The following is a 24,035-nucleotide window of genomic DNA, read 5'->3' on the forward strand; positions in this document are numbered from 1 at the left end:
TCCTTGTCTGTCTTGAACATGTGAAGAATTGACAAAGTTGACTGTTGACTTTGACTGTTGTTAAAACACTGACACAGATAACCCCGACGCCTTGGCATGGGTCTCTATGCTCTATTGCCACAGACTCCATTGATGCACTTATGGCTTCTTGCCCGACTTCAGCTGTACAGCTCTTCATGTAGCGGCCAATGTCTAGTGGCATCCTTGACAGCTCATCCGCATTTGTATTGGCCTTGCCTGGACGATAACGGATCGTGAAGTTGAAGTTGGCCAGCTCCGTGACTAGGCATGTCCGATAATGCCTTTTTTGCCGATATCCGATATTGTCCAACTCTTAATTACCGATACCGATATCAACCAATACCGATATATATAGTCGTGGAATTAACACATTATTATGCCTAATTTTGTTGTGATGCCCCGCTGGATGCGTTAAACAATGTAACAAGGTTTTCCAAGATAAATCAACTCATGTTATGGAAAAAAGTGCCAACATGGCACTGCAATATCACGTGTGAGAGGTAGATTTTTCTGAATGAAAACAAGCATCAGCAAGGGGTTCTGGGTATTTGTTCTGTTGTGTTTATGTTGTGTTACGGTGCGGATGTTCTCCTGAAATGTGTTTGTCATTCTTGTTTGGTGTGGGTTCACAGTGTGGCGCATATTTGTAACAGTCTTAAAGTTGTTTATACGGCCACCCTCAGTGTGATCTGTATGGCTGTTGATCAAGTATGCTTGCATTCGCTAGTGCGTGTGTCAAGCCGTAGATAGTATGTGACTGGGCCAGTGCGCAAAGGCAGCGCCTTCAAGGATTAATAGGCGCTCTGTACATCTTTCTGCGTCCGTGTACACAGCGGCGTTTTAGAAAATCACAAATTTTACTTTTGGAAACCAATACCGATAATCTTGAAACCGATACCGATAATTTCCGATATTACTTTTTAAAGCATTTATCGGCCAATAATATCGGACATCCCTATCCGCGACCCATCTGTGACTTGTGGCGTTGAGCTTTGCAGCAGTGAGTACATATGTGAGCGGGTTATTATCGGTGTACACCACAAATGATGGGGAATTGTACAGACTATCTCGAAAACATTCACAAATGGCCCACTTCATGGCCAATACCTCTAGTTTTCCAGAGTACAGGTGGTACTTTTTCTCAGCTCGACTCAAAGTGCGAAAGCCATACGCTATCACTCTCATTGTACAAAACAGCACCTAAGCTCACTTGTGATGCATCGCAATGTAACACGATGGGTTCAGTAAAGTTGGGTTACCCGAGGACAGGATGTCTGGTAAGTGCATCTACAAGCTGGTTCAATCTTTCTTGGTGGGAGCTAGTCCACTGAATGGGCATGCGAGATGGTAAATGGCCTTTGATTTTTTTAATCCCTTTTTTTGACTTGTCCACTGGGACAGGGGCAGTGTTCTGAGGTGGCGGGCTAAGCAGACAATAAAGGGAATGGGCTACACGGGAGAAGTTGGGGATGAAAGGTCTATAATAAGAGAGAAAACCAAGTATTTGATCTACCTCTCCAATGGTTGCAGCTGTTTTCTCTTTTAAAGCCATCACCGGGGCCAACTCTTTTGGGTCCACTGTATAACCTTCAACTGTTACCATCTTGCCTAAAAACTTGACATTGTGCCAGAACAATTCACATTTCTTTGGGGTCAACTTAACACCATGCTCTTTGTAGCGCTGAAAGACAAAGACGGATGTGCTCTAAGTGCTCTTCAAAGCGGCCACTGTGCACAAGGTTGTCGTCCACGTACGGGAGGCAGATAGTGTTTTTGTCTTGCCAGACATTGTTCCATGCTCTCCTGGAACTCAGCAGGAACTTAGCTCTGGCCAAAGGGAATACGGACCCATTGATGGAGCCACCAGGGTGTGATGAAGGGAGTCAAGGGGTGGCTTGCTTCACCCAAAAACCCAGGTGATACGCTTTTCCCTGGTCTAATACTAAAAACTAAGAGCTCCCACACAGCGCATCTAACATGTCCTGAATTCTTGGTATTGGGTGTCGGTCCTGTTAAGTAAGTCTTGTAGTTATTCTTTCACTTCTTTGTGCCAAGGCTTTGGAACAGACATGTAGGTTCTGCACAGGACTTGTGTCATGGAGGGATATGTGCATTTTCAGAGATGGTATGCATCCTACATTGTCAATGTCGTACGCAAATGCCTCACATTCCTCCCTCAACATCTGCTTCACCGCGGTTTGTTGACTTTCTGTTAGGTGTTGAAGATCTACTGGAGAGTCCCATGACTTTGGTCTCTGCTTGTTTTCTTCTTTTCTTTTCTTCTGTGTGACAAGACTTGTGTGACTTAAGCTCTCTATCGTTCTTGTCTTGTGTCAGCTTGTTAACTTTTGTCTGAATTTCTGCTGCATATACAGTCTTAACTGGTTCAAGGTGTACAATCATTTTACAACGCTCTAGATGAATGGTGTGGTCTGTAGTGTTCGTCACGGGGATGGGTACATATGACACTTTTCTGTCTGGAATTTGCACAATAAAATTATTGACGATCACACCCTCTGGTGGTGGATCGGCCACATCAGATGAAAAGAGCATGTCCTGACCTGTAGTGTGTGGACTAACATGTGCTCGAGCATAGACTGTGGTGACTTGGTGAGCTGGCAACGTCACTCTCCTTACTCCAGTATTTACCACACCTGCCTCTGAGTCTCCACCACTATTCTGCAATAGCTTCAATAACATTGTAGCCAATGATGGGGTCACTGGCCACAGCTGGGTCATTTGACACTAATATTGGCACTTGCAGCTCACTTGTGGGGGATGAATCACTGTCTATTTTGAAGCTGGCTTCTAGCCAGCTAATGTAGGGGATGGGCGTGTCATTAGCGGCAAAAACCGTTAGCGTCTCATTATCCAACAGTTCCCAAATGTGCCTGACGAAAGCACGGGGAAGGTGGTGTTGCCGCCAGTTTTCATTTACGATGCTGGATTGTGCACTTGAATCCCACAACACTTTGATGGGCTGGTTGTCAATGAAACAGTTCACAATACAACCGTTTCCCACAAGGTTTACTAAGTGTGACTTGCTTTGAGAGGGAAGATAGCGAACTTCAGTTACAGTTGATGGGGTGTTGGCTGCTGCTTCAATGAGGGGTAATGGTGGGCTCGGCTGTTGGTTTTGGGACATTCGACTTTGGACTACTGCTGGTCCCATCTCAGTAGTCCCTCCCCATTTCCCACTGATGGCCTCTGTATCCACAAGAGTAGTGACCCCCACGCCCACATTTGAATCAGTGCATGCAGCCTTCTCCTGTTCCTTTTTCTTTGCACTTTTTTTTCTCTCTGTTTCGGTGCCATAAACATTTGTTTCATTTATTTGCGTAGTTCTTCTATAATCTGCTGTGTTTCTGGCTTTGTCCCTTTTATTTTTCTGTTTTCGCAGCCACTGCAGTGGAGGATTCGCTGGGTGATCTCTGAACAGGTGTTGGAGCTGCCTGATATTGTTTGGAGCTCTTGCAGCTTTGGAATCTTGGCAGCAGTTTATCTTTTTCGTTTCTCAGATATTTCATTTTCTAGCTTTGTTGATTGTCTCAATAAGTTCTTCATCTGATATGGTCACATGTCTTAGAAGGGAAAGTAAACGATACTTATTGGAGTCACTAAGCAGTCCAGTTTCAATGGAGCGGAGGAACTTGCGCTGGATTGTGGTTAGGCTGGGCAGTTCATCAGTCTCCTCATTTGCTACTTTCCATAACAGTTTCTCTTTGAGTTTGATGGCACGAAATATGAAGTTGAGGCAGTTTCTCTGGGTTCTTGGGCAATATTGGGGAGCTGATGATAAAGCTCAGTAGGGCTGTCTACCTTATAGTGTCCCCTTAATATGGTGAGCAGTTTGCCAAGTGACTGTTACGTACAATAGGGGAAAGAGACGACACCACGAGTTAACAGGTTTATTGCAACCTTTGATGAGTGTGTGGGAGAGGTATGCTACTCTAAGTGTTTGGTGCAAGACGATGTGTAAAATTAATAATGTAAATGTTACCAGGGTTTGTTGTACGTGCGTTGTCACACCTCGCCTCGGGTGAAGGTAATGTAACCTTTGCAAACCAGACTTTCAAACCAAAGATGGCAAGGCACGCAGTTGGTAACAGTTTACAAACATTTACAACCCAAAGTGTCAAAAAGTGAACAACAACAAGAGGAAACAAAGCACCCAAAATCTGAAACAGTAATAAATAGAGGCAATTTTAGTATAGTATATTATATATAGTAAATTTATATTCTAAATCAATTTCAAAGTCGCATGCTTTAATTAATTCATCAAAATAAGCATATTAAAAATGATCAAATAATCAAAATCATCTATTATAACAAAATAATCAATAATCTAATATGTCAAATTAAAGAATTAAATAATCAAAACAGATTTAGCAAAATCAATTAGCAATCAACAAAACTATTTTAACAGTTTAAGAACAACGTTTCTCAAAGTGCAATTGCAAGAAATTTAGGGATTTCAACATCTACGGTCCATAATATCATCAAAAGGTTCAGAGAATCTGGAGAAATCACTCCACGTAAGCGGCATGGCCGGAAACCAACATTGAATGACCGTGACCTTCGATCCCTCAGACGGCACTGTATCAAAAACCGACATCAATCTCTAAAGCATATCACCACATGGGCTCAGGAACACTTCAAAAAACCACTGTCACTAAATACAGTTTGTCGCTTTATCTGTAAGTGCAAGTTAAAGCTCTACTATGCAAAGCGAAAGCCATTTATCAACAACATCCAGAAACGCCGCCAGCTTCTCTGGGCCCGCGATCATCTAAGATGGACTGATGCAAAGTGGAAAAGTGTTCTGTGGTCTGACGAGTCCACATTTCAAATTGTTTTTGGAAATATTCGACATCGTGTCATCCGGACCAAAGGGGAAGCGAACCATCCAGACTGTTATCGACGCAAAGTTCAAAAGCCAGCATCTGTGATGGTATGGGGGTGCATTAGTGCCCAAAGCATGGGTAACTTACACATCTGTGCGGCATCTTTTTCATGGACGCCCCTGCTTATTTCAGCAAGACAATGCCAAGCCATATTTAGCACGTTACAACAGCGTGGCTTCGTAAAAAAAGAGTGTGGGTACTTTCGTGGTCCGCTTGCAGTCCAGACCAGTCTCTCATCGAAAATGTGTGGCGCATTATGAAGCGTAAAATACGACAGCAGAGACCCCGGACTGTTGAACAACTGAAGCTCTTCATAAAACAAGAATGCGAAAGAATTCCACTTTCAAAGCTTCAACAATTAGTTTCCTCAGTTTCCAATCGTTTATTGAGTGTTGTTAAACAAAAAGGTGATGTAACACAGTGGTGGACATGCCCTTTCCCAACTACTTTGGCACGTGTTGAAGCCATGAAATTCTAAGTTAATTATTATTTGCAAAAAATAAAGTTTATGAGTTTGAACATCAAATATCTTGTCTTTTTAGTGCATTCAATTGAATATGGGTTGAAAAGGATTTGCAAATCATTATTCTTCCTTTATATATACATCTAACACAATTTCCCAACTCATATGGAAACAAGGTTTGTATAATAATAATAAACAATACTAACTAATAAACTACACTAAGGAAATGGAGAGTGTCAAAACCCAAGAGTGTGTGTGTGTGTCTGTAGTTAGCTGAGGTGTGTGTTACCAAGTGTTGAGAGCGAAGGAACGAGGCAGTCCGTGGGGCAGGCGGTCCAGGACAGGAGTGACAAGGTCCGTGTCCGGGTGAGGATGGCAGTCCAAAGGAAGACTCGGGAAGGAACCACGAGAGAACAAACAAGGATGTCGAGAGAGAGAGAGAGAGAGAGAGAGAGAGAGAGAGAGAGAGAGAGAGAGAGAGAGAGAGAGAGAGAGAGAGAGAGAGAGAGAGAGAGAGAGAGAGAGAGAGAGAGAGAGAGAGAGAGAGAGAGAGAGAGAGAGAGAGAGAGAGAGAGAGAGAGAGAGAGAGAGAGAGAGAGAGAGAGAGAGAGAGAGAGAGAGAGAGAGAGAGACACACACACACAAAGGGTAAACTAAGTTCCCGCCCGGATCCTTAGGTTCACTGGTCCTTTATTCAGCACCCTCTCAACAGGTCCGCGGATTGCAGATTGTCTCCGGCTGCGGCGAAGCGTGGGCGCGGTCTGGGTGGGGGCGTGTCCTGTGAAGCTCACAGAAGAGCCTCTAGGTGCTCCCGCATAGGAGGGAGAAGCAGACTGCGCATGCGCCGTAACAAACAACTCCAGATTGTTTCCTTTGTTTAAAAATAGAACAAGCACATTCTGAAAATGTACAAATCATGTTTGTTTTTTGTTTTTTTTTAACACTTACATGTTGCAGTTAATAGTATTCTATCTTTATTTGTCGTTATTTATACTTTCTGAATAAATTATGTGATAATGTTCATCAGTCAACTCATTGGTGTTAATTTTCAATCTATCAAGATAAAAAAATATCAAAATCAAATTACAGGATGTTATTTATGTCGTTTGCCAATTTTCCTCGACATCATGTGGTTTATTTTCTTTTACATATGTAGCACAATCTACAAAGATACAAATAATTGATATTGCGACATCTGGGGGACACATTTAGAACAGCAGTTTCTTTCATTCAAAAATTTCGGCTCATTTTTATACTTAGCAAACTCATCCCGCGGGCTGGATAAAACCTACTCGTACGTTTGACACCCCTCTCTTAAACTATATTATAGTGCCACACATGCATCTGGATTCTACATTTAAAAAAAAAAAAAAAAGATTGTTAGCCATCGGAAGAAAGATTTTGTCAACAAACTGCCATAAGTTGAAATATCCCTATTATCGCTCGTTCGTCTAACATCTGACATAATCACAAATAAATGTGCAGGCAATGATTAGTTTTGGTGTCAATTTCAGCTATATATACCGCCTATGTCAACATTAGTCAGCCAGTCCGAAGGGCGTCAATATAAGCTATGTAATAATTTTTTGTAAAATTACAAATTAGAATACTACAATCCGTTTTTCTTGTCTATTTCTGTTAGCAACACCTTGACTGGCAGACTGTATTGCAAACATAATCTGAATACCATTGCTTCCCTAGTGTTCTACTGAGTTTAATACGCCGCGTTGCATTTTAAACAATGTAGCAGTAACTAAATAAATAAACTGGTAAAGGAAGTCAATATGTGGATAGTCCAAGATCTAATCAAGAATCATAAGACAACCGAAATATTTATGTTTCGGATTGGTTAGCTGACAGTGGACTTCCAAAATTAATCTAAAGTTGCAACCTAAAATGATGTAATGCAAATGTAATTCAACAAAAACATAGTGACTGAATTTTACTATGAGGTCTGAGGAATGCTGGCCAGTGTAATGCGTATATGAAAGGACAGTCTACTGTTGTCACGGTTGGTAAAACTGGTGGACCCAAATGCAGAAAAGACAAGCAGAATTAAAGTTCAAGAGTTATTATTAATAAAACCAGAGGGAAAGGAGGGAGTTCGTAGTCCTTGGCTTGGCAGTCCAGGCTAGCAGGCTGTGGCTAGCAGGCTGTGGCTAGCAGGCACACACGGCAGGTAGGGAACTGAAGGCAGAGGGAAAAAACAGGGGTAGAATGAGGAGCCAAAAAACACAAAAATGGCAGATTCGCAAGTTTGTCAAAAGTGCTAGAATTCAAGAACAAACGGGCGAGAAGCGTTACCACATGTAGAAAGGTGAAACGATCTGGCGATCGCGCCGAGTGAGGTCCAAACATTTGTAGGCTGCAGGTGATGAGTTGATGGCAGGCAGGTGAGTGATTAGGGTGCTGAGATCAGCTGTGCCAGGCTGAGAGCTGGAGCCACGCCTACGCCCAAAACACGCCCCGTGGCCGCACAGGGTAATGTGTTGTGGGCATACTCAACTCATACCAGGTGGGTGCCCCAGGAGAAGGGGTTCTTAGCAACGACACATCGGAGGGCCGCTTCTAGGTCTTGATTTGCCTGTTCCGTTTGCCCATTAGACTGAGGGTGATAACCCGAAGTCAGACTCACAGTGGCTCCAATGGCTCGACAGAAAGCCTTCCAAACCTCCGAAATAAACTTAGGCCCTCTATCCGAGACCACATCTGAAGGAATTCCATGAAGACGGAACACATGGTGGACTATGAGGTTGGCTGTTTCCAGGGACGTGGGGAGTTTGGGTAGAGCCACGAAATGCACTGATTTGGAAAATCTGTCCACTATAGTGAGGATAACAGAATTTCCCTGAGAAGGCGGGATGATGTGTGGCTCTGCAGCAGGGACAGCAGGGGGAGCAGGTGGTGCAGGTGGTTCGGGTTGTGGTTGAGCTTGTTGATTGATGAGAGTGGTGAGCTGGGTGGAAACACGTGACATCTGGTCAATAAGTTTCTGTAGTAGTTGGTCATGGTTTCCTAAACGCTGTCCTTGATTGGCAAGGGCCTCTCTCACGGTCAAAATCTGCAGGGTCCATTGAAATGGCCAGATCGTTCTGTCACGTTTGGTAAAACTGGTGGACCCAAATGCAGAAAAGACAAGCAGAATTAAAGTTCAAGGGTTATTATTAATAAAACCAGAGGGAAAGGAGGGAGCTCGTAGTCCTCGGCTTGGCAGTCCAGGCGAGCAGGCTGTGGCGAGCAGGCTGTGGCGAGCAGGCTGTGGCGAGCAGGCTGTGGCGAGCAGGCTGAGCAGGCACACACGGCAGGTAGGGAACTGAAGGCAGAGGGAAAAAACACAAAAATGGCAGATTCGCAAGATTGTCAAAAGTGATAGAATTCAAGAACAAACGGGCGAGAAGCGTTACCACATGTAGAAAGGTGAAAAGATCTGGCAATCGCGCCGAGTGAGGTCCAAACATTTGTAGGCTGCAGGTGATGAGTTGATGGCAGGCAGGTGAGTGATTAGGGTGCTGGGATCAGCTGTGCCAGGCTGAGAGCTGGAGCCACGCCCACACCCAAAACGCGCCCACTCTCCCAAAGACACACACACACAGACAAACAGACACAGACAGAGACTGTGACAGTTGTACGTTAACTTTCCCGAGAATGGTAGGGAGACAACAAAATTAATTTTTAATATAGGTTAATGGCTTCCAGACATACTGATGTGTCAAATCCCGTCTGTTTTAAGTCATTGTGGTTTAAAGTAAAAAAAACAGTTGAACCACAACTTTTTTAGTTATTTAAAACATTTTTTTTTATTGAACTAACATACATTTATAATTCACACAAAAGTCAAGGCACTTTCAACGTCAAGGAAACAAAACAAAAGCAAACACATAAAGTAATAATATTAAGAAATATAAAATAATAATAATAATAAATAAATAAAAAAAGACAAAAAGAGCTATCTAAATCACTTTAAATGTTTTTAACAAAGATATAAACTTAAGGGCTTTTTTTACTCTTAATCATTCTCCAAGATTTGATTGATAATTGTAACCTATTAAGCCAATTAGAAAATGTAGGCTTTACTTTCATAAATCGACATTAATGTAGAAAAAAATGTTGCCTGGAGCATAATAATGTTGACAAACATTTCTATGTTACAGTAGTTTATAAAAAAAAAACCAAATTTCATCTCATCTATAGAGAATGGGGACATCTCCACACCTTTGTTTCTCAGCCAATCTCTGATCTCCTCCCAAAACACATGTACACTCTCCCATTCCACAAAAAGATGATTGACATCCTCTACAGCTCCACATATATAACAGCCAACAACCTCCATGTTAAATTTAAGTTTCAAAAAATCCTTTGAAGGGTATATGTCATTAATACTTTTTAAATTGTATTTCTTTAAAAGTTTAACCAGAACTTTCTATAACATTGGGCTTTTCCGGCTTTTTTGCCTTATGAATGGTCATCCAGACTCTGATTGGCCTAGAAGTCTGCCCGTCATTGGTGTGGGTGGAGCTTGTGGAATAACAGCGCAGCTCCATCTTGGTTGTAGGATTTGACGGGAGCTTTGACCTGTGTCGGAGAGGACCCACACGGAGCTGTACAATTATGAGACCACTCCCACTACCGACGACTTGGCTTCCGAAACTGCTCTTAGTGTAGAGATAGAGTGCTTTCGCTCAGGGTTGACGGACTATTAGTTCACAGCCATCTTAAAACATGTCTGGTTTAATTTGCACTCTGGTAAAAACACCGCGGAATTGACGACACCCACGGTGTTAAATTAGATCCCCCGCGTTTAATGACATTGTTTGAGTCCGTGGCAGCGACCGCCGTGAGACATGGCTGACAGAACTGCTCCCAACTGCCACCTGAGACTGGAGTGGGTGTACGGATACCGGGGACACCAGTGCCGCAACAACCTCTACTACACCGCCGCCAAGGAGATCGTCTACTTCGTGGCTGGCGTGGGAGTGGTGTACAACACCCGAGAGCACAAGCAGAAATTCTACTTGGGCCACAACGATGACATCATCAGGTACAGTGCAAATTACACGAGTCAACACAAAGAGTTGCTTTGAGCACCCTGGACAGCGTCTCCTTGTGTTACGTGATCCTGTGTATTGGAGTCCTCCATAGGGGGCTTACATGGCGCACACAGCAGCATACCATGGGCTGGCGTGTGGGTGGGTGGGTGTTTTAGTGGTGGAGGGGAGGCTCCAGAGCTTTTTGCTCAAGGACACTTCAGCTCAACACCATTCACTGTCAATATATATACATATTCAATTGGTGTTAATTGGATCTATAATGATCAATAAACCCAGGATTCTCTCCGGGAGTTGTAATGTTAGATAATGGAAATGACAATGTGGTATTTGTTGATAGATTAATACATATAGAGCCTATCTACAGATGTATGAATCTGTATTTTAGCATTACATTACAATATACATGAATCTGTTCTTGTCAGTCTGTCCCACGTTGGTGAATGTATTTTGTTTGTCAATGCAACATTATTACATTAGTGTAAAAAAAAATCTAATTTAGCTGATCAGCTTTTGAGTGATAGAGATGTATAGGCAGGTATGGAAGATATAGCATGACATAATCATAATGGTTTACATTGTCAGATATAGGGCGGCAACAATTAATTGATTACCGTAATTTCCGGGCTGCAGAACACACCTAAATATAAGCCACATACACCTAATTTTTGGACAATTTTTATTTTGCATTTACTGTATATTGTCCGCAAATATATGCCACAGGTGTACCCATTAAAACAGAAAATATATACACAGGCGTTTGTGTTAAACACGGTTTATGATAAACATGGCATACAGTAGCCTACCGGAGAGGTCGTTGGGCACGGCCTTTGTCCTTCTCCTCCTCTCCTGGTCTGGCTGTTAGTGGTGGTGGATTTCCGTTCCGTGCGGCTGTTTAATTTTTTGATAGCAGGGTCGATCGTCTTTGCTCTGGGGTTGTGTCATGTGCATTTTGTCGTTTAGTCTTAATGACAAGGGTGAGTCCACAGCTTTCTAAATAGCTGACTGAATGAGTATGTGAGTGCGTTTGATTTAATGTGATTGTGAACAATATCATTTGTTCACCGTGACCTGTTCGCAAATTTAATTGGTCTGATGTGACAAGGCTAAATTTATTGGCGGCATGTGAAGCTTGTGAACCCAGAAAATACATAAATTAGCTGCAGCATTGTATACAGCGCAGTATTTAAAGTGTGGGGAAAAAGTAGCGGCTTATAGAAAATAAAAAAAATAAAAATTCTGTTGCGGGCAGCACGGTTGGACAGGGGTTCGTGCATGTGCCTCACAATACGAAGGTCCGTGGGTTCCCTCTGGCTACTCCGGCTTCCTCACACCTCAAAAGACATGCACCTGGGGATAGGTTGATTGGCAACAAAAAATTGGCCCTAGTGTGTGAATGTGAGTGTGAATGTTGTCTGTCTATTTGTGTTGGCCCTGTGATGAGGTGGCGACTTGTCCAGGGTGTACCCCGCCTACCGCCCGAATGCAGCTGAGATAGGCTCCAGCACCCCCCGCGACCCCAAACGGGACAAGCGCTAAAAAATGGATGGATGGATATTCTGTTGCTTTGTTTATCCTTTTAATGAGTGTAACCTGGTCAGACCTGGCAGGCCCAAACGCATTGTGAGGGTCTGCTGGGAACGTCTAGCAGAGTCTCCTCTCTGAGAGTGTTTCAGCTCCCATCTCCAGGGGAATTTTGAACATGTCACGAGGTAGACGCTGGACATTGAGTCCGAGTGGACCAGGTTCCATATCTCTATTGTCAAGCCGGCTGATCGCAGCCGTGGCCGCAAGGTGGTTGGTGCCTGTCGTGGTAGTAATACCAGATGCCGTCGAGCTGAAGAAGGAGTCCTATCGGGTCCTTTTGGCTCATGGGACCCCAGAGGCAGCAGACAGGTATTGACAGGCTAAGCAGCGCCGGCTTTGGCAGTCGCAGGGGCAAACACTCGGAATAGTAGGAGTTTTGCGGAGCAATGGAAAAAGACTTCCGGGCAGCTTTGAAGCGATTCTGGACCACTATCTGCCGCCTCAGGAGGTGGAAGCAGTGCACTGTCAATATTGTATATGGTGGAGTTCCGGTAGGTGTGCGGCTGACCTTGACTCAGGACGTTTTGGATCGGTGGAAAAAATACTTCGAAGACCTTCTCAATCCCTCCTACACATCTTCCTATGAGGAAGCAGTGCCTGGGGAATCTGTGGTGGGCTCTCATATTTCTGGGGGCTGAGGTTGCCGAGGTAGTTAAAAAAGCTCCTCGGTAGCAGAGCCCCCCGGGGTTGGAGGAGATCCGCTCAGAGGTCCTTAAGGCTCTGAATGCTGTGGGGTTGTCTTAGTTGACAAGACTCTGCAGCATTGCGTGGACATTGGGGGCAGTGCCTCTGGATTGGTTGACCCGGGTGGTGGTTCCTCTCTTTAAGAAGGGGAACCGTAGGATGTGTTTCAAATATCGTGAGATAACACTCCTCAGCCTTCCGGTAAGGTATATTCAGGTGTACTGGAAAGGAGGCTACGCGGGATAGTCGAACCTCGGCTTCAGGAGGAGCAGTGTGGTTTTCATCCTGGTCGTGGAAGAGTGAACCGGCTCTATACTCTCGGCAGGGTCCTTGATGAGGGTGAATTGGAGTTTGCCCAATCAATCTACATGTGCTTTGTGGACTTTGAGAAGGCCTTCATTAGTGTCCCCCAGAAAGTCTTGTGGGGAGTGCTCAGAGAGTGTGGCGTATCGGACCGCCTGATTGTGTCCCTGTATGATTGGTGTCAGAGCTTGGTCTGCATTGCCGGCAGTAAGTCTGCTCCGTTTCCAGTGAGGATTGGACTCCGCCAGGGCTGCCCTTTTGTCACCAATTCTGTTGATAACTTTTATGGACATAATTTCTAGGTGCAGTCAGGGCGTTGAGAGGATCCAATTTGGTAGCTGTAGGATTAGGTCTCTGATTTTAGCAGATCATGTGATCTTGATGGCTTCATCTGGCCAGGATCTTCAGCTCTCACTGGATCAGTTCAGAGCCGAGTGTGAAGCTACTTGGATGAGAATCAGCACCTTTAAGTCCGAGTCCATGGTTCCCGCCCGGAAAAGGGTGGAGTGCCATCTCCGTGTTGGGGAGAAGATCTTGCCCCAAGTAGAGGAGTTCAAGTACCTCAGGGTCTTGTTTATTCAAATACAATCTGAATGCATTGGCCATTCATACCTAATTCCCTTAGTGGAAATAACAGGAATATAGGAAACTTCACCTGCTGTGTCAAAATTTCATATCGTGGTTATTGTGACCAAAATGATCACGGTTATCATTATTATCGTGGTATTGTTGACTGTGCTCAAATAGCACTTATACACACACTGAAATCTTTTAACCAAGTTATTTTTTCAAATAACTAAAATAAATTGACACATTATAAAACCTACTATTTTGCATGTTTTGTGTTTCAGCTTCACTGATAAGTGTTTTAGGATTTTATCTGTTTGCAATGCAGTTATCAATCACGGTTTTTCGATTATTTAAATTTAAAACGATAACACTAAACTCAAAGTTTTACTACAGGTTATTATTATTACTGTTTATCGCACCATCACAAATGTTGTCTAATCTATGTACTTGATTGAAATAAATAAGAAAAAAAACATAAGGGGAATTAAACTGTTTAATTAAATATTTTTCATGAACTGAAATAACTTATTTTAACAGCGTGCAGTCATTTAATTGGTACCTGGAGAGTTCTGTGGTCAAACACTGAGGCTATATATACGGTAGATAGATAGATGGATAGATAGATAGATGTCATACTTGAATGATTTAACAAGGATATTTAACAGATGTCAAAACTTGGCATTAGTTCTTTGCATCAGAGAGCGAAATAACATGACTGATAACTAGGGATGTTCCGATCAGGGTTTTCTGCTGCAGATTCCGATATCGATCATCCATGAGTGAGCTCGGCCGATACCAATACTGACACCAATCATTATTAACTGGATTTTTTATTTTTTATTCATGGTGAGTGCTATCGACACTTTAGTTTAACAATATCAACACAATATTTAACCTTGATCCTTATTCCCTTCCTCTCTGTGTAATATGTTCAGTCTTGTCCTTCAATGATACTTAAGAAAACGTAAGAAAAGAAATGCAATTTATTTGCCGTAATGTAGGTGACTATCATTAAGAGCGACTCCACACTGTGTATGGAAACACATAATTAACTGCTAGCTAATGGCAATCACGTACCTTTTTACGAAAATTGGCAGATACTGATCAGTGGCCGATCAACCGGCACATACCTGTTGATAACAGATACTGTATATAGATTATTATTAATAATATTAAATAAATTAAATAATTTAATCCAAAAATGTTATGAAAACAAATGAGTTATACCATATTTTAAATTGAGTGCTTAATGCTTATTTTTGCAGTAGCACGAGCACTGTGAAGCTCTGTTTGGGTCCTGGAAGCTCATCAAACACAAGGCACCATCTTTCTGATCAAAGGAAGATAATTAAGTATGATGATGTTGATAATCCAGGGTTACCCAGCACGCCACGCGACAATGACAAGTGTCCAACGATCCAGTACTTGTGTTGACATGTGTGCGCGTGTTGGCCTGGAGATAACTAGCTTTATATACTGTGTCGATGCTCAGCTGGGCTCCTGCTTCATTATTCATTGGACTATAGCGATACCAAACGCTTGCTGCCTTGTGGGCGAAGCAGCTCACACGGGTGCTGACTGCCTGAAACTTGTGAATTTGCAGAGGCAGAGAGGCAAGAGGAAATTATGGTAAATTGGAAAAATAAAAGTTGTACGAGATGGTTAAATTTCTGCATCTATGTTTCTTTAAATAACATGGTATAAGACAGGGGTGTCCAAAATGAGGCCTACAGCCTGCTTGGCATATAGTAAAAAAATTAATTAATTATTAATGAGATATATATCTGTGTTGGCTATGCGATGAGGTGGCGACTTGTCCAGGGTGTACCCTGCCTTTCGCCCAAGGGCAGCTAGGATAGGCTCCAGCACCTCCCGCGATCCCGATAGGGACAAGGGGTAGAAAATGGATCCATGGATGGAATTTTTGATATACTAATTTGCTTTGTCACCTATAACACAAAGCTTTCTGTATGTGGTCCGTTCATCTCATGAATGCAGACTTTTATATGTACCATTCCTTTCTGTTAGATAGTCTGAAAGTATCAATACATGGATAAACTAGATGCTGATGGTATTTACAGTTGTATAAAAAAGCCCAGACCAGTTACTCCATCAAAGATGTGAGTACAAAAAACGGCCAATTACTAAAAGATGGCGCGTGTTTCCATGGACTTTGTGCAATTGCTGCAACTCAGCACAGCCCAGGCATGCGTCATCACGTCACAAGAAATAATTGAGTTTTTCTCTGCTCTAATCTGAATCTTCTCCCATGCATATAGTATAACTCTAAACCTTGGGTTGCTTATTTATGGCTTTGTTTCCAGTAGTACAACAGTACTGTTTGGCCCTGATTTACTAAGTTTCAAATACCACAAGCTCAACAGTGTGCTGGGCAGCACAGTGATACAGGGATTAGTAGGGATGACGTTTGATAAGAAATTATCGAGTTCGAGCCTATTATCGAATCCTCTTATCGAACCGATTCCTTATCGATTCTCTTATCGAGTCCAGATAAGTTGTTGTATATGGAAAAAAACACACAATATTTGGTTCAACAAATCACTTCACATTCTCTACTGCTCGCTACTATAGTATTACCATATCTGAGTTATTGTGCAGAAATGTGGGGAAATAACTACAAATGTGCCCTACATTCGTTAACAGTGTTACAAAAAAAATCAATTAGACTGATACATAATGTTGGATATAGAGAACATACAAACACTTTATTTATTGAGTCAAAAATAATATGGTAATACTATAGTATTACCATATCTGAGTTATTGTGCAGAAATGTGGGGAAATAACTACAAATGTGCACTACATTCGTTAACCGTGTTACAAAAAAAATCAATTAGACTGATACATAATGTTGGATATAGAGAACATACAAACACTTTATTTATTGAGTCAAAAATATTAAAGTTCGATGATTTGGTAAAATTGCAAACAGCTAAAATGATGTGGAATTAAATGATGGAATGGATTAAGTAAAGAAGTTAAACATTGTACTGATATGATCCAGTTTAAGAGGTTGTTCAAATGAATAATGCTTACAAAGTACAAAGAAGAAGAATTATGAGAAATACTTTCAACCTTATTGAAAATAAGATATTCTTCATCTCAGTATATTAATAATGACTGAATTAATTAATTACATATTACAAAACTGTTGTATATACTAATTCACAGATATTTTATTATAAAAAGGTCAGTAAATGATGTATATATTTGTAAACGCTATGAAGTGGGAAAGGGGTAGGATTAAATCAGCTTTACTTCTTCCTACTCATGTAAAGTGAAATGATGTGAAACTGTGATGTATTATACTGTAAATGTGTTCATTTTCCAAATAAACTAAAGAAATAAAGAAAGCACTAGTTTATTAGACAGACTTGCAAACTCTGTCGTGGTGTAGGCTACAAGATAACGTTAACGTTATCAGACACATACAAAAAGGCTGACGTTAACGTTACCGTTAGCCACTGACTATGCTTAGGTAACGTTAGTCTAGCTAACATTACTGCAGTCCTGGTTGACATAAGAGGTAACGTTACTACAAGTGAGCAGATATGGAAATTAACCGGCAACAGTTAACGTTAGTTACTCACCGGCGTCACCGCCACTGTAGCTGGGACTTGGGCAGCTGGCAGAAGAAGAGGGGCGTTCTTCGTCGTCTCTGCCGCTGCTTCAACACGTGTCGGAGACACGACACGCTTGTTGTGCTTCCCCCCCTTACACGAGAGCGAAGCCTGGCAATAAATGCATATTGCCGCTTCCTCAAATTTTTGGGTGAAATGAAGCCATGCCTTGGAGCGCTTTTTCCGGTCCATTTTTTTCCTGCTTTCCCCATCTGCGCCTAATGACTGAGCTACGTGTAGTCATTTCTTGTGATGTCCCACGGGGCATTTCTTGTTGGGATGGGATTCGTTCCCAGGGATTCGAATAAAGAACCAACTCTTTTTCTTTACTATAGTGGTCTCGATGACGGGTACCAGTTCTTAAAAAGTGATTCGAGTCCAAGGACTTGGTTCTTTTCTTATCGAACAACCGGGAAAACCGGTTTCGAGCATCATCCTTAGGGATTAGTGAGTGTGCCTCACAATAAGAAGGTCCTGAGTTCAATCCCCGGGCTCGGGGTCTTTCTGTGTGTAGTTTGCATGTTCTACCCGTGACTGCGTGGGTTCCCCCCGGGTACTCCAGCTTCCTCTCACCTCCAAAGACATGCATCCGGGGATAGGTTGATTGGCAACACTATATTGAATGTGAGTGTGAATGTTGTCTGTCTGTCTATCCGTGTTGGCCCTGCGATGAGCTGGCGACTTGTCCAGGGTGTACCCCGCCTTCTGCCCGAATGCAGCTGAGATAGGCTCCAGCACCCCCCGTGACCGTGAGACGGACAAGCGGTAGAAAATGGATGGATGGATGTGTGCTAATTATAAAATTGTGTATACTATTAGTGCGCGTGTTGCAGTGGCAGGCCGTGCGTTTCCCACCTAGGCCTTCACTGATCTCCGACTTCAATGATTACCTCTCTAAATACCATAATTGATGTCACCACATGAACATTGCTGGATAAATACTATACAGGAACACATTTACACCCTACTCTGCATTGAAACACATCAACAGTGTACAAAACGGGTTATTTTCTGGTGCATTTAAAAATCAATTAAAACGCATCAGCAATTAAAACATATACTGTAAATTTCCCTGCTTGGCTTATGCAACTTCCGGTCAATAAAGTTTGATTCAAAGTACACACTTCTCAAATATATATTAACTGCCCGGACCACATGATGGCGACAAATACACATGTAACAATGTTAATTAAATGACAAGCATGACACACTTTAACAACAAGAGTTTACAACTTTTAGTTGTAACAGAACATCTACTGTCAACAACTTGTGATCTGATTGGCTATCGCAACTGTCTCTCAACTGTATGTGTTCTCTAATTCATCCGCTAGGTCCCGATGAATATCCAATCCCAGGACGCGTAAATGTCACGTTCAATGTCAGGCCAGCTAGAAGTCCTTACTGACAACAGCTAGTGATCTGATTGGCTATCGCAACTGTCTATCACTGTAAGTCCCCGTTCACTGACAGTGCACAGCAACATAAGCTCGCTGAATTCTGATTGGATATAAACTAAAACTAAAAACAAGAGCACTGGAACAAGCATAATATGATTTGAAGAGAATATATATAATTTTAAATATTTAGGGAAAGTAAATTAAAAAAATAATATAATCTTTAATTATAATCATGATTTCTGGTTATGTTAGGCCAGCAGAGAAGGCCTCGCTGGCCCTGACGGCACACCACTGGCATGTTGCGTTTGATCTACTAAGACTGGGTGTGCAATAACAACTAGTGCAGACCAACTTATTTTCACTTTGGAGACACCCATTTACTGTACATTAATTTTATCATGCATGCAGCAGACATGTACCACTTTTTCTGAGCATTTTACAAGCAGTACCTCAATGCGATCTACTTTTTTAGCGTGCTGAAGGTGCGCTCATGAGAGAGTCTGGCACAAACTGCTAGCGTGTGCTCAAGATGTAAGAAAATGCATATTGCAAGATTTTTTTTAATATACAGTCCATAAAAAAATAACATAATTAAAAAAAAAAGTCTGAAAACACCAATGCGTATAAATTGAATTAAATACGGCGCTCCCGTAAATTGCGACAACATTTAGTAATTATTATCAAATCCACTCGGTCAAAATACATAGAAAAGGCGTGGGAAGCATCGACGTAATTTTTGTCATGCCTCCTCCAAAGAAGAGCGCACAGATGGAGAATGACATAGAGGAAATACGCAAGTCGCTAAACTTCATGTCAGGGGACCTGGCTAGCGTCTCCCAACAGCTAAGCAAGCTAACGGAGCTTGTAGATGAAGTGAGGAAACTCAAAGAAACAATCCGACAAAAAGACAAGACAATAACTGATCTTGAAAGGAGAGTTGAAAACTTAGAGCAGTACACAAGGATGGAAGATGTCATCATCACGGGACTAAACATCAGACCGCGCTCATATGCCCGAGCTGCTACGGCGGGCAGGAATGTTGGAGAGGACGCAGAGACAGAGGATCTGCAAACTCTGGAGGACCAAGTCTTGCACTTTTTGAAAGGAAAAGACATACAAGTGGATGCAAACAATATCTCAGCGTGTCATACACTGCCACGCAGAGACAAAGCAAAGCCTGCAGTCCTTGTGCGCTTTGTAAACCGGAGACACAAAACGGAACTATTGAGACAAGGAAGAAAGTTGAAGGGATCAGCGGTGTATATCAACGAGCATCTGACCAAGAAAATATCGGATATAGCACGGGAAGCACGGATCCTCAGGAAAAACAACAAGATTGGAGCCACATGGACAAGAAACTGCAAGATTTTCATTCAGCTGAATGGATCTACGCCGGAAAAAGCTAAAGTGATAAGAGAACTTGAAGACCTCGAACAATTCAGATAATGTCGATTGTTCCATTTTTTGGACAGTCACAATTGCACTCTTGTCGAGCTCATTTTTTGATCGTTTCTTTTTTGATGAGGACAGCTACAGTGAGATTTTTGATGAGCTTATTTTTGGAATGCTCAGACTATTTTTGTTGTTTTTTATTTTTTCTTACCTTGGATCATAAAGACATATACTCAACACCACGTATAAACACTAACTTAATACCAAATACAAACTTGTTTTCATTTGGACTGCTTTGGGACGCTCATAATAGAGTAAAAGTATTGTCAGTTGTGTGCGTGTGTTTGTGTGGGTGTGTTTGTGTGTGCGTGGGTGTGGGTGCGTGTTTCAGTGGAGGTGGATACAAATGTGTTATCTGTTCAAAGAAAAAGAAAAAACTAAAATATAATGGAGAGTGAATTAAAAAATATCTTTACAAATGTTGGTGATAAGGAATTAGAATGTAGAAATACTGATAATAATCATAGTAGTGAACTGTATAATAATTATAATCACATCCAACTAGACTTCTACGACAATATCAATTATAACTGCAATTCAAATGAGTTTGGCAGTGACATAGATCCCGATTGTAATCTTTACAATAATATTACCAGAAACTGTGAGTACTACACAGACGAACAATTTAAATGTGTGAATGTGGACAAATCATTTACTGTAATACATTTTAATAGCCGAAGCTTGTATAAAAATGTTGACAATATTAGGGAATATCTGAGCCAGTTCAATAAATTTAGTATTGTTGCAGTCTCAGAGACTTGGCTTGATGAGAACAAGTGTTGTGAAATAAGATTGGATGGTTATGAATTATTCACCACAAACAGAGTTGGGAAAAGGGGAGGAGGAGTAGCACTTTTTGTAAATCAAGATTTAAAATGTTGGAAGATTGACAGCAAATCAACTGTTGTAGCTGGAGTTTTTGAATGTATAACTGTAGAAATTGAAGTAGAAAAATCAAAAAAAATAAATGTCAGTTGTGTTTATAGAACACCTGGATCATGTCTAGATACATTCAATCAAAAATTGGATTATTTGTTTAGTAAATCAAACAAGATCCATATTGTGTGCGGTGATTTTAATATTAATCTTCTGAACCCCATGGACAGTACCAAAACAACCCATTTTATAACAGGACTGTACAGCAATAATTTCTTTCCCCTTATCACAAAACCAACCAGAATAACAGTAGACTTTGCCACACTGATAGATAACATTTTCACCAATCAACCGGAGAATCAAATAACAGCAGGACTACTACTCAATGACGTAAGTGATCATCTACCTGTTTTCAGCATTTTCCACAGTTTCTTTGATGAGAGAAGGGCCAAAAAAGCAGTTCAATATAGATTTGTTAGACACCAAACACCAGAAACTATGGCAGCATTCAAGTCTGAGTTATGTGCTCAAGACTGGGGGGAGGTTTATACCTCCACAGACCCGGATGAGGCATATGAAACCTTTCTCAACATTTTCATAACACTGTGTGATAAGCACTGTCCAATGAAAAAACATGACATTAAGGACAGCACTGTCAAGGACAAACCGTGGATCACAAAAGGATTATTGAAGTCCTGCAAAAAGAAAAATTATCTTTACAGAAGACATTTAAAGCACAGAACCAAAGAAACTGAACACAAATATAAAACGTACAAAAATAAGTTAACACAAATAATAAAGCACAGCAAAAGAACACATTACTGTAACCTATTAGAACAACATAAAAATAGCATCCAGGGTACGTGGAAAGTTTTAAATGGTATCATTAAAAAAAACATGACAAATAAGGAACATCCAAGCTATTTCATAGAAAATAATCAAACTATAAATGACCCTAAGGAAATAACAGATGCTTTTAACACCTTCTTTGTGAATGTTGGACCTAATTTAGCAAATGAAATTGTACAACCTGAAAACAGTGTCACATTTAATGAACAAACCATTCAAAGGAACTTAGAATCGTTTTTTATTTCCCCCGTTTATGAAAGTGAAATCACAGAAATTGTGAATTCTCAGAAAAACAAGAAGTCAACAGACTGCTGTGACTTGGACTTTTCTCTGATCAAAGAAATTGTTGATTTTATAGCTGTTCCCTTCACTTATATATGTAATATTTCTTTTATAAAAGGAGTTTTCCCAAAGAAAATGAAAACGGCAAAAGTTATTCCCATCTTCAAAAGTGGAGATAAGCATCAGTTCACCAACTATAGGCCTATTTCTCTACTCTCACAATTTTCAAAAGTCCTTGAAAAATTATTTGTGTCAAGATTAGACAGTTTTATTGATAAGTATCACTTGCTAAGCGAACACCAATACGGTTTTCGACCAAACAGGTCCACTTCCATGGCAGTGATGGAACTAGTTGAGGAGGCAACCACTGCAATCGATAAGAGGGAGTTTGTTGTTGCCGTTTTTATTGACCTGAGCAAGGCCTTTGACACCATCGATCACACATTACTTTTAAACAAAATGCAGAGGTATGGTTTTAGAGGTCTTGCTCATGATTGGTTGAAAAGTTATCTTGGTGGTACACTCTTAGAAATAAAAGTGCTAAGTAGAACCATATAAGGTTCTTTGGCTCGTCCTCATAGGAGAACCCTTTTCGGCTCCAGGTAGAACCTTTTTATAAAGGTTCCACCTGGAACCCTTTTGGAGGGTTCTACCTAGAACCCAACATGAAGGGTTATACCTAGAACTGTGTGTGTAAGGTTCCACCCAGAACCCCCCATGAGAGGTTCTACAAAGAACCCACGCAGGGAGTTCCACTAAGAACCCTTTCATGTTTCAAGGGTTTCATCTAGAACCCACACAGGGAGTTCCACTAAGAACCCTTTTGTATTTCAAGGGTTTCATCTAGAACCCACACAGGGGGTTCCACTAAGAACTCTTTCATGTTTCAAGGGTTTCATCTAGACCTGACACAGGGGGTTCTAAAAACATCCCTTTTCAAAGGTTTTCACCGATAACCGTCTTGTCTTCTGAGGGTTCTATAAAGAACCATATTGTATTCTACAGATCAGTTTAGTTCATATTATGTTGTGGTCATTTATCATGTTGACATTGAACAAACATTCAAAACATTTTAATGAGAAAAACATTTATTTAAAGATAGTCCAACAAAACAGGAGAGGCTGTGTAGGTCCCAGGGGAGAACAGGTCAAAAGTCAGCATAGGTCCAGTGGAATCAGCAACATGACAGGCCAGACACATCATGCTGTCCTCAGTAGGTGCATTTGTGTAAATAAATCTCCAGCAATGGTGACATGGCAGAAAGAGACACAAAATAGTTTTAGTTCAATCAATCCAAGGTGCACTTACTGCATTTACTGCGCCTTATTGTAAGCTATCTACAAACAATAAAATAATGCATGGTCCAATGAAAAGAATCAGTGTACATACTGTATGTACTAATTGTGACAGTGGAACAGAATCATGAGAAAGTGAGGGAATCCCACAAAGTTTTCACATTGATTTAAATAATGTTGAAATACTTTTCAGTGTTATGTAATAAGTACTCAAAATGTTTCGTATTGTAACAATAATGGAAATCCAGAGACGTCACTATGCCAAAATCAAACAAAATGTATTGGTCTTTAATATGTATTAAATAAGGGATATTTTTTGTATCAATATGTACAAACAAAGGGCAGCAGCAGGAATTTGACCATTAACAAGAACATAAAGCATGAAATCCCATGCTGCAACACATCTACTCATTACTCCCCACTTCCGACACAGTTGTATAGTCTCTTCACTGAAATGGGTACAACACTGTGATCCTTTTTCCCCAACACAAATCTTTCAATGAAAATAAGAGTTTTTCTCAGTTCCTTTGTGTACTGGACAGCAAAAACAATATAGAGTGACATTAATGCACTCATAGCATATGATATGTCCATGCTGCTGTCCTCAGTCAAAACCTGTATACCATCCAGGTATAGGTTATCCTTTGTGCCTGCAAAGGGTTCCCC

At 41.3% G+C, this 24,035-nt stretch overlaps 1 protein-coding gene across 7 annotated transcripts in view; it reads left to right on the forward strand.

The window, feature by feature from the left end:
• The first annotated feature begins 9,867 nt into the window (after window positions 1–9,867).
• Window positions 9,868–24,035, forward strand: part of eml5 (EMAP like 5) — a 112,368-nt gene continuing 98,200 nt past the window's right edge. For 5 of the 7 annotated variants that reach the window (XR_009816026.2, XR_009816028.2, XR_009816024.2 and 2 more), the window contains exon 1: window positions 9,870–10,426. Coding sequence is in view for 1 of the 7 variants with exons in the window: in XM_061968762.2 (XP_061824746.2) it covers window positions 10,230–10,426 (197 nt within the window). In the remaining 6 variants the exon portion in view is untranslated. Of the gene's footprint in view, window positions 10,427–24,035 lie in introns of all 7 variants that reach the window. The other 2 variants (XR_009816025.2, XM_061968762.2) reach the window with 2 other exon arrangements.

This window comes from Nerophis lumbriciformis, linkage group LG08 (genome assembly GCF_033978685.3).
Source record: "Nerophis lumbriciformis linkage group LG08, RoL_Nlum_v2.1, whole genome shotgun sequence".
NCBI lineage: Eukaryota > Metazoa > Chordata > Actinopteri > Syngnathiformes > Syngnathidae > Nerophis > Nerophis lumbriciformis.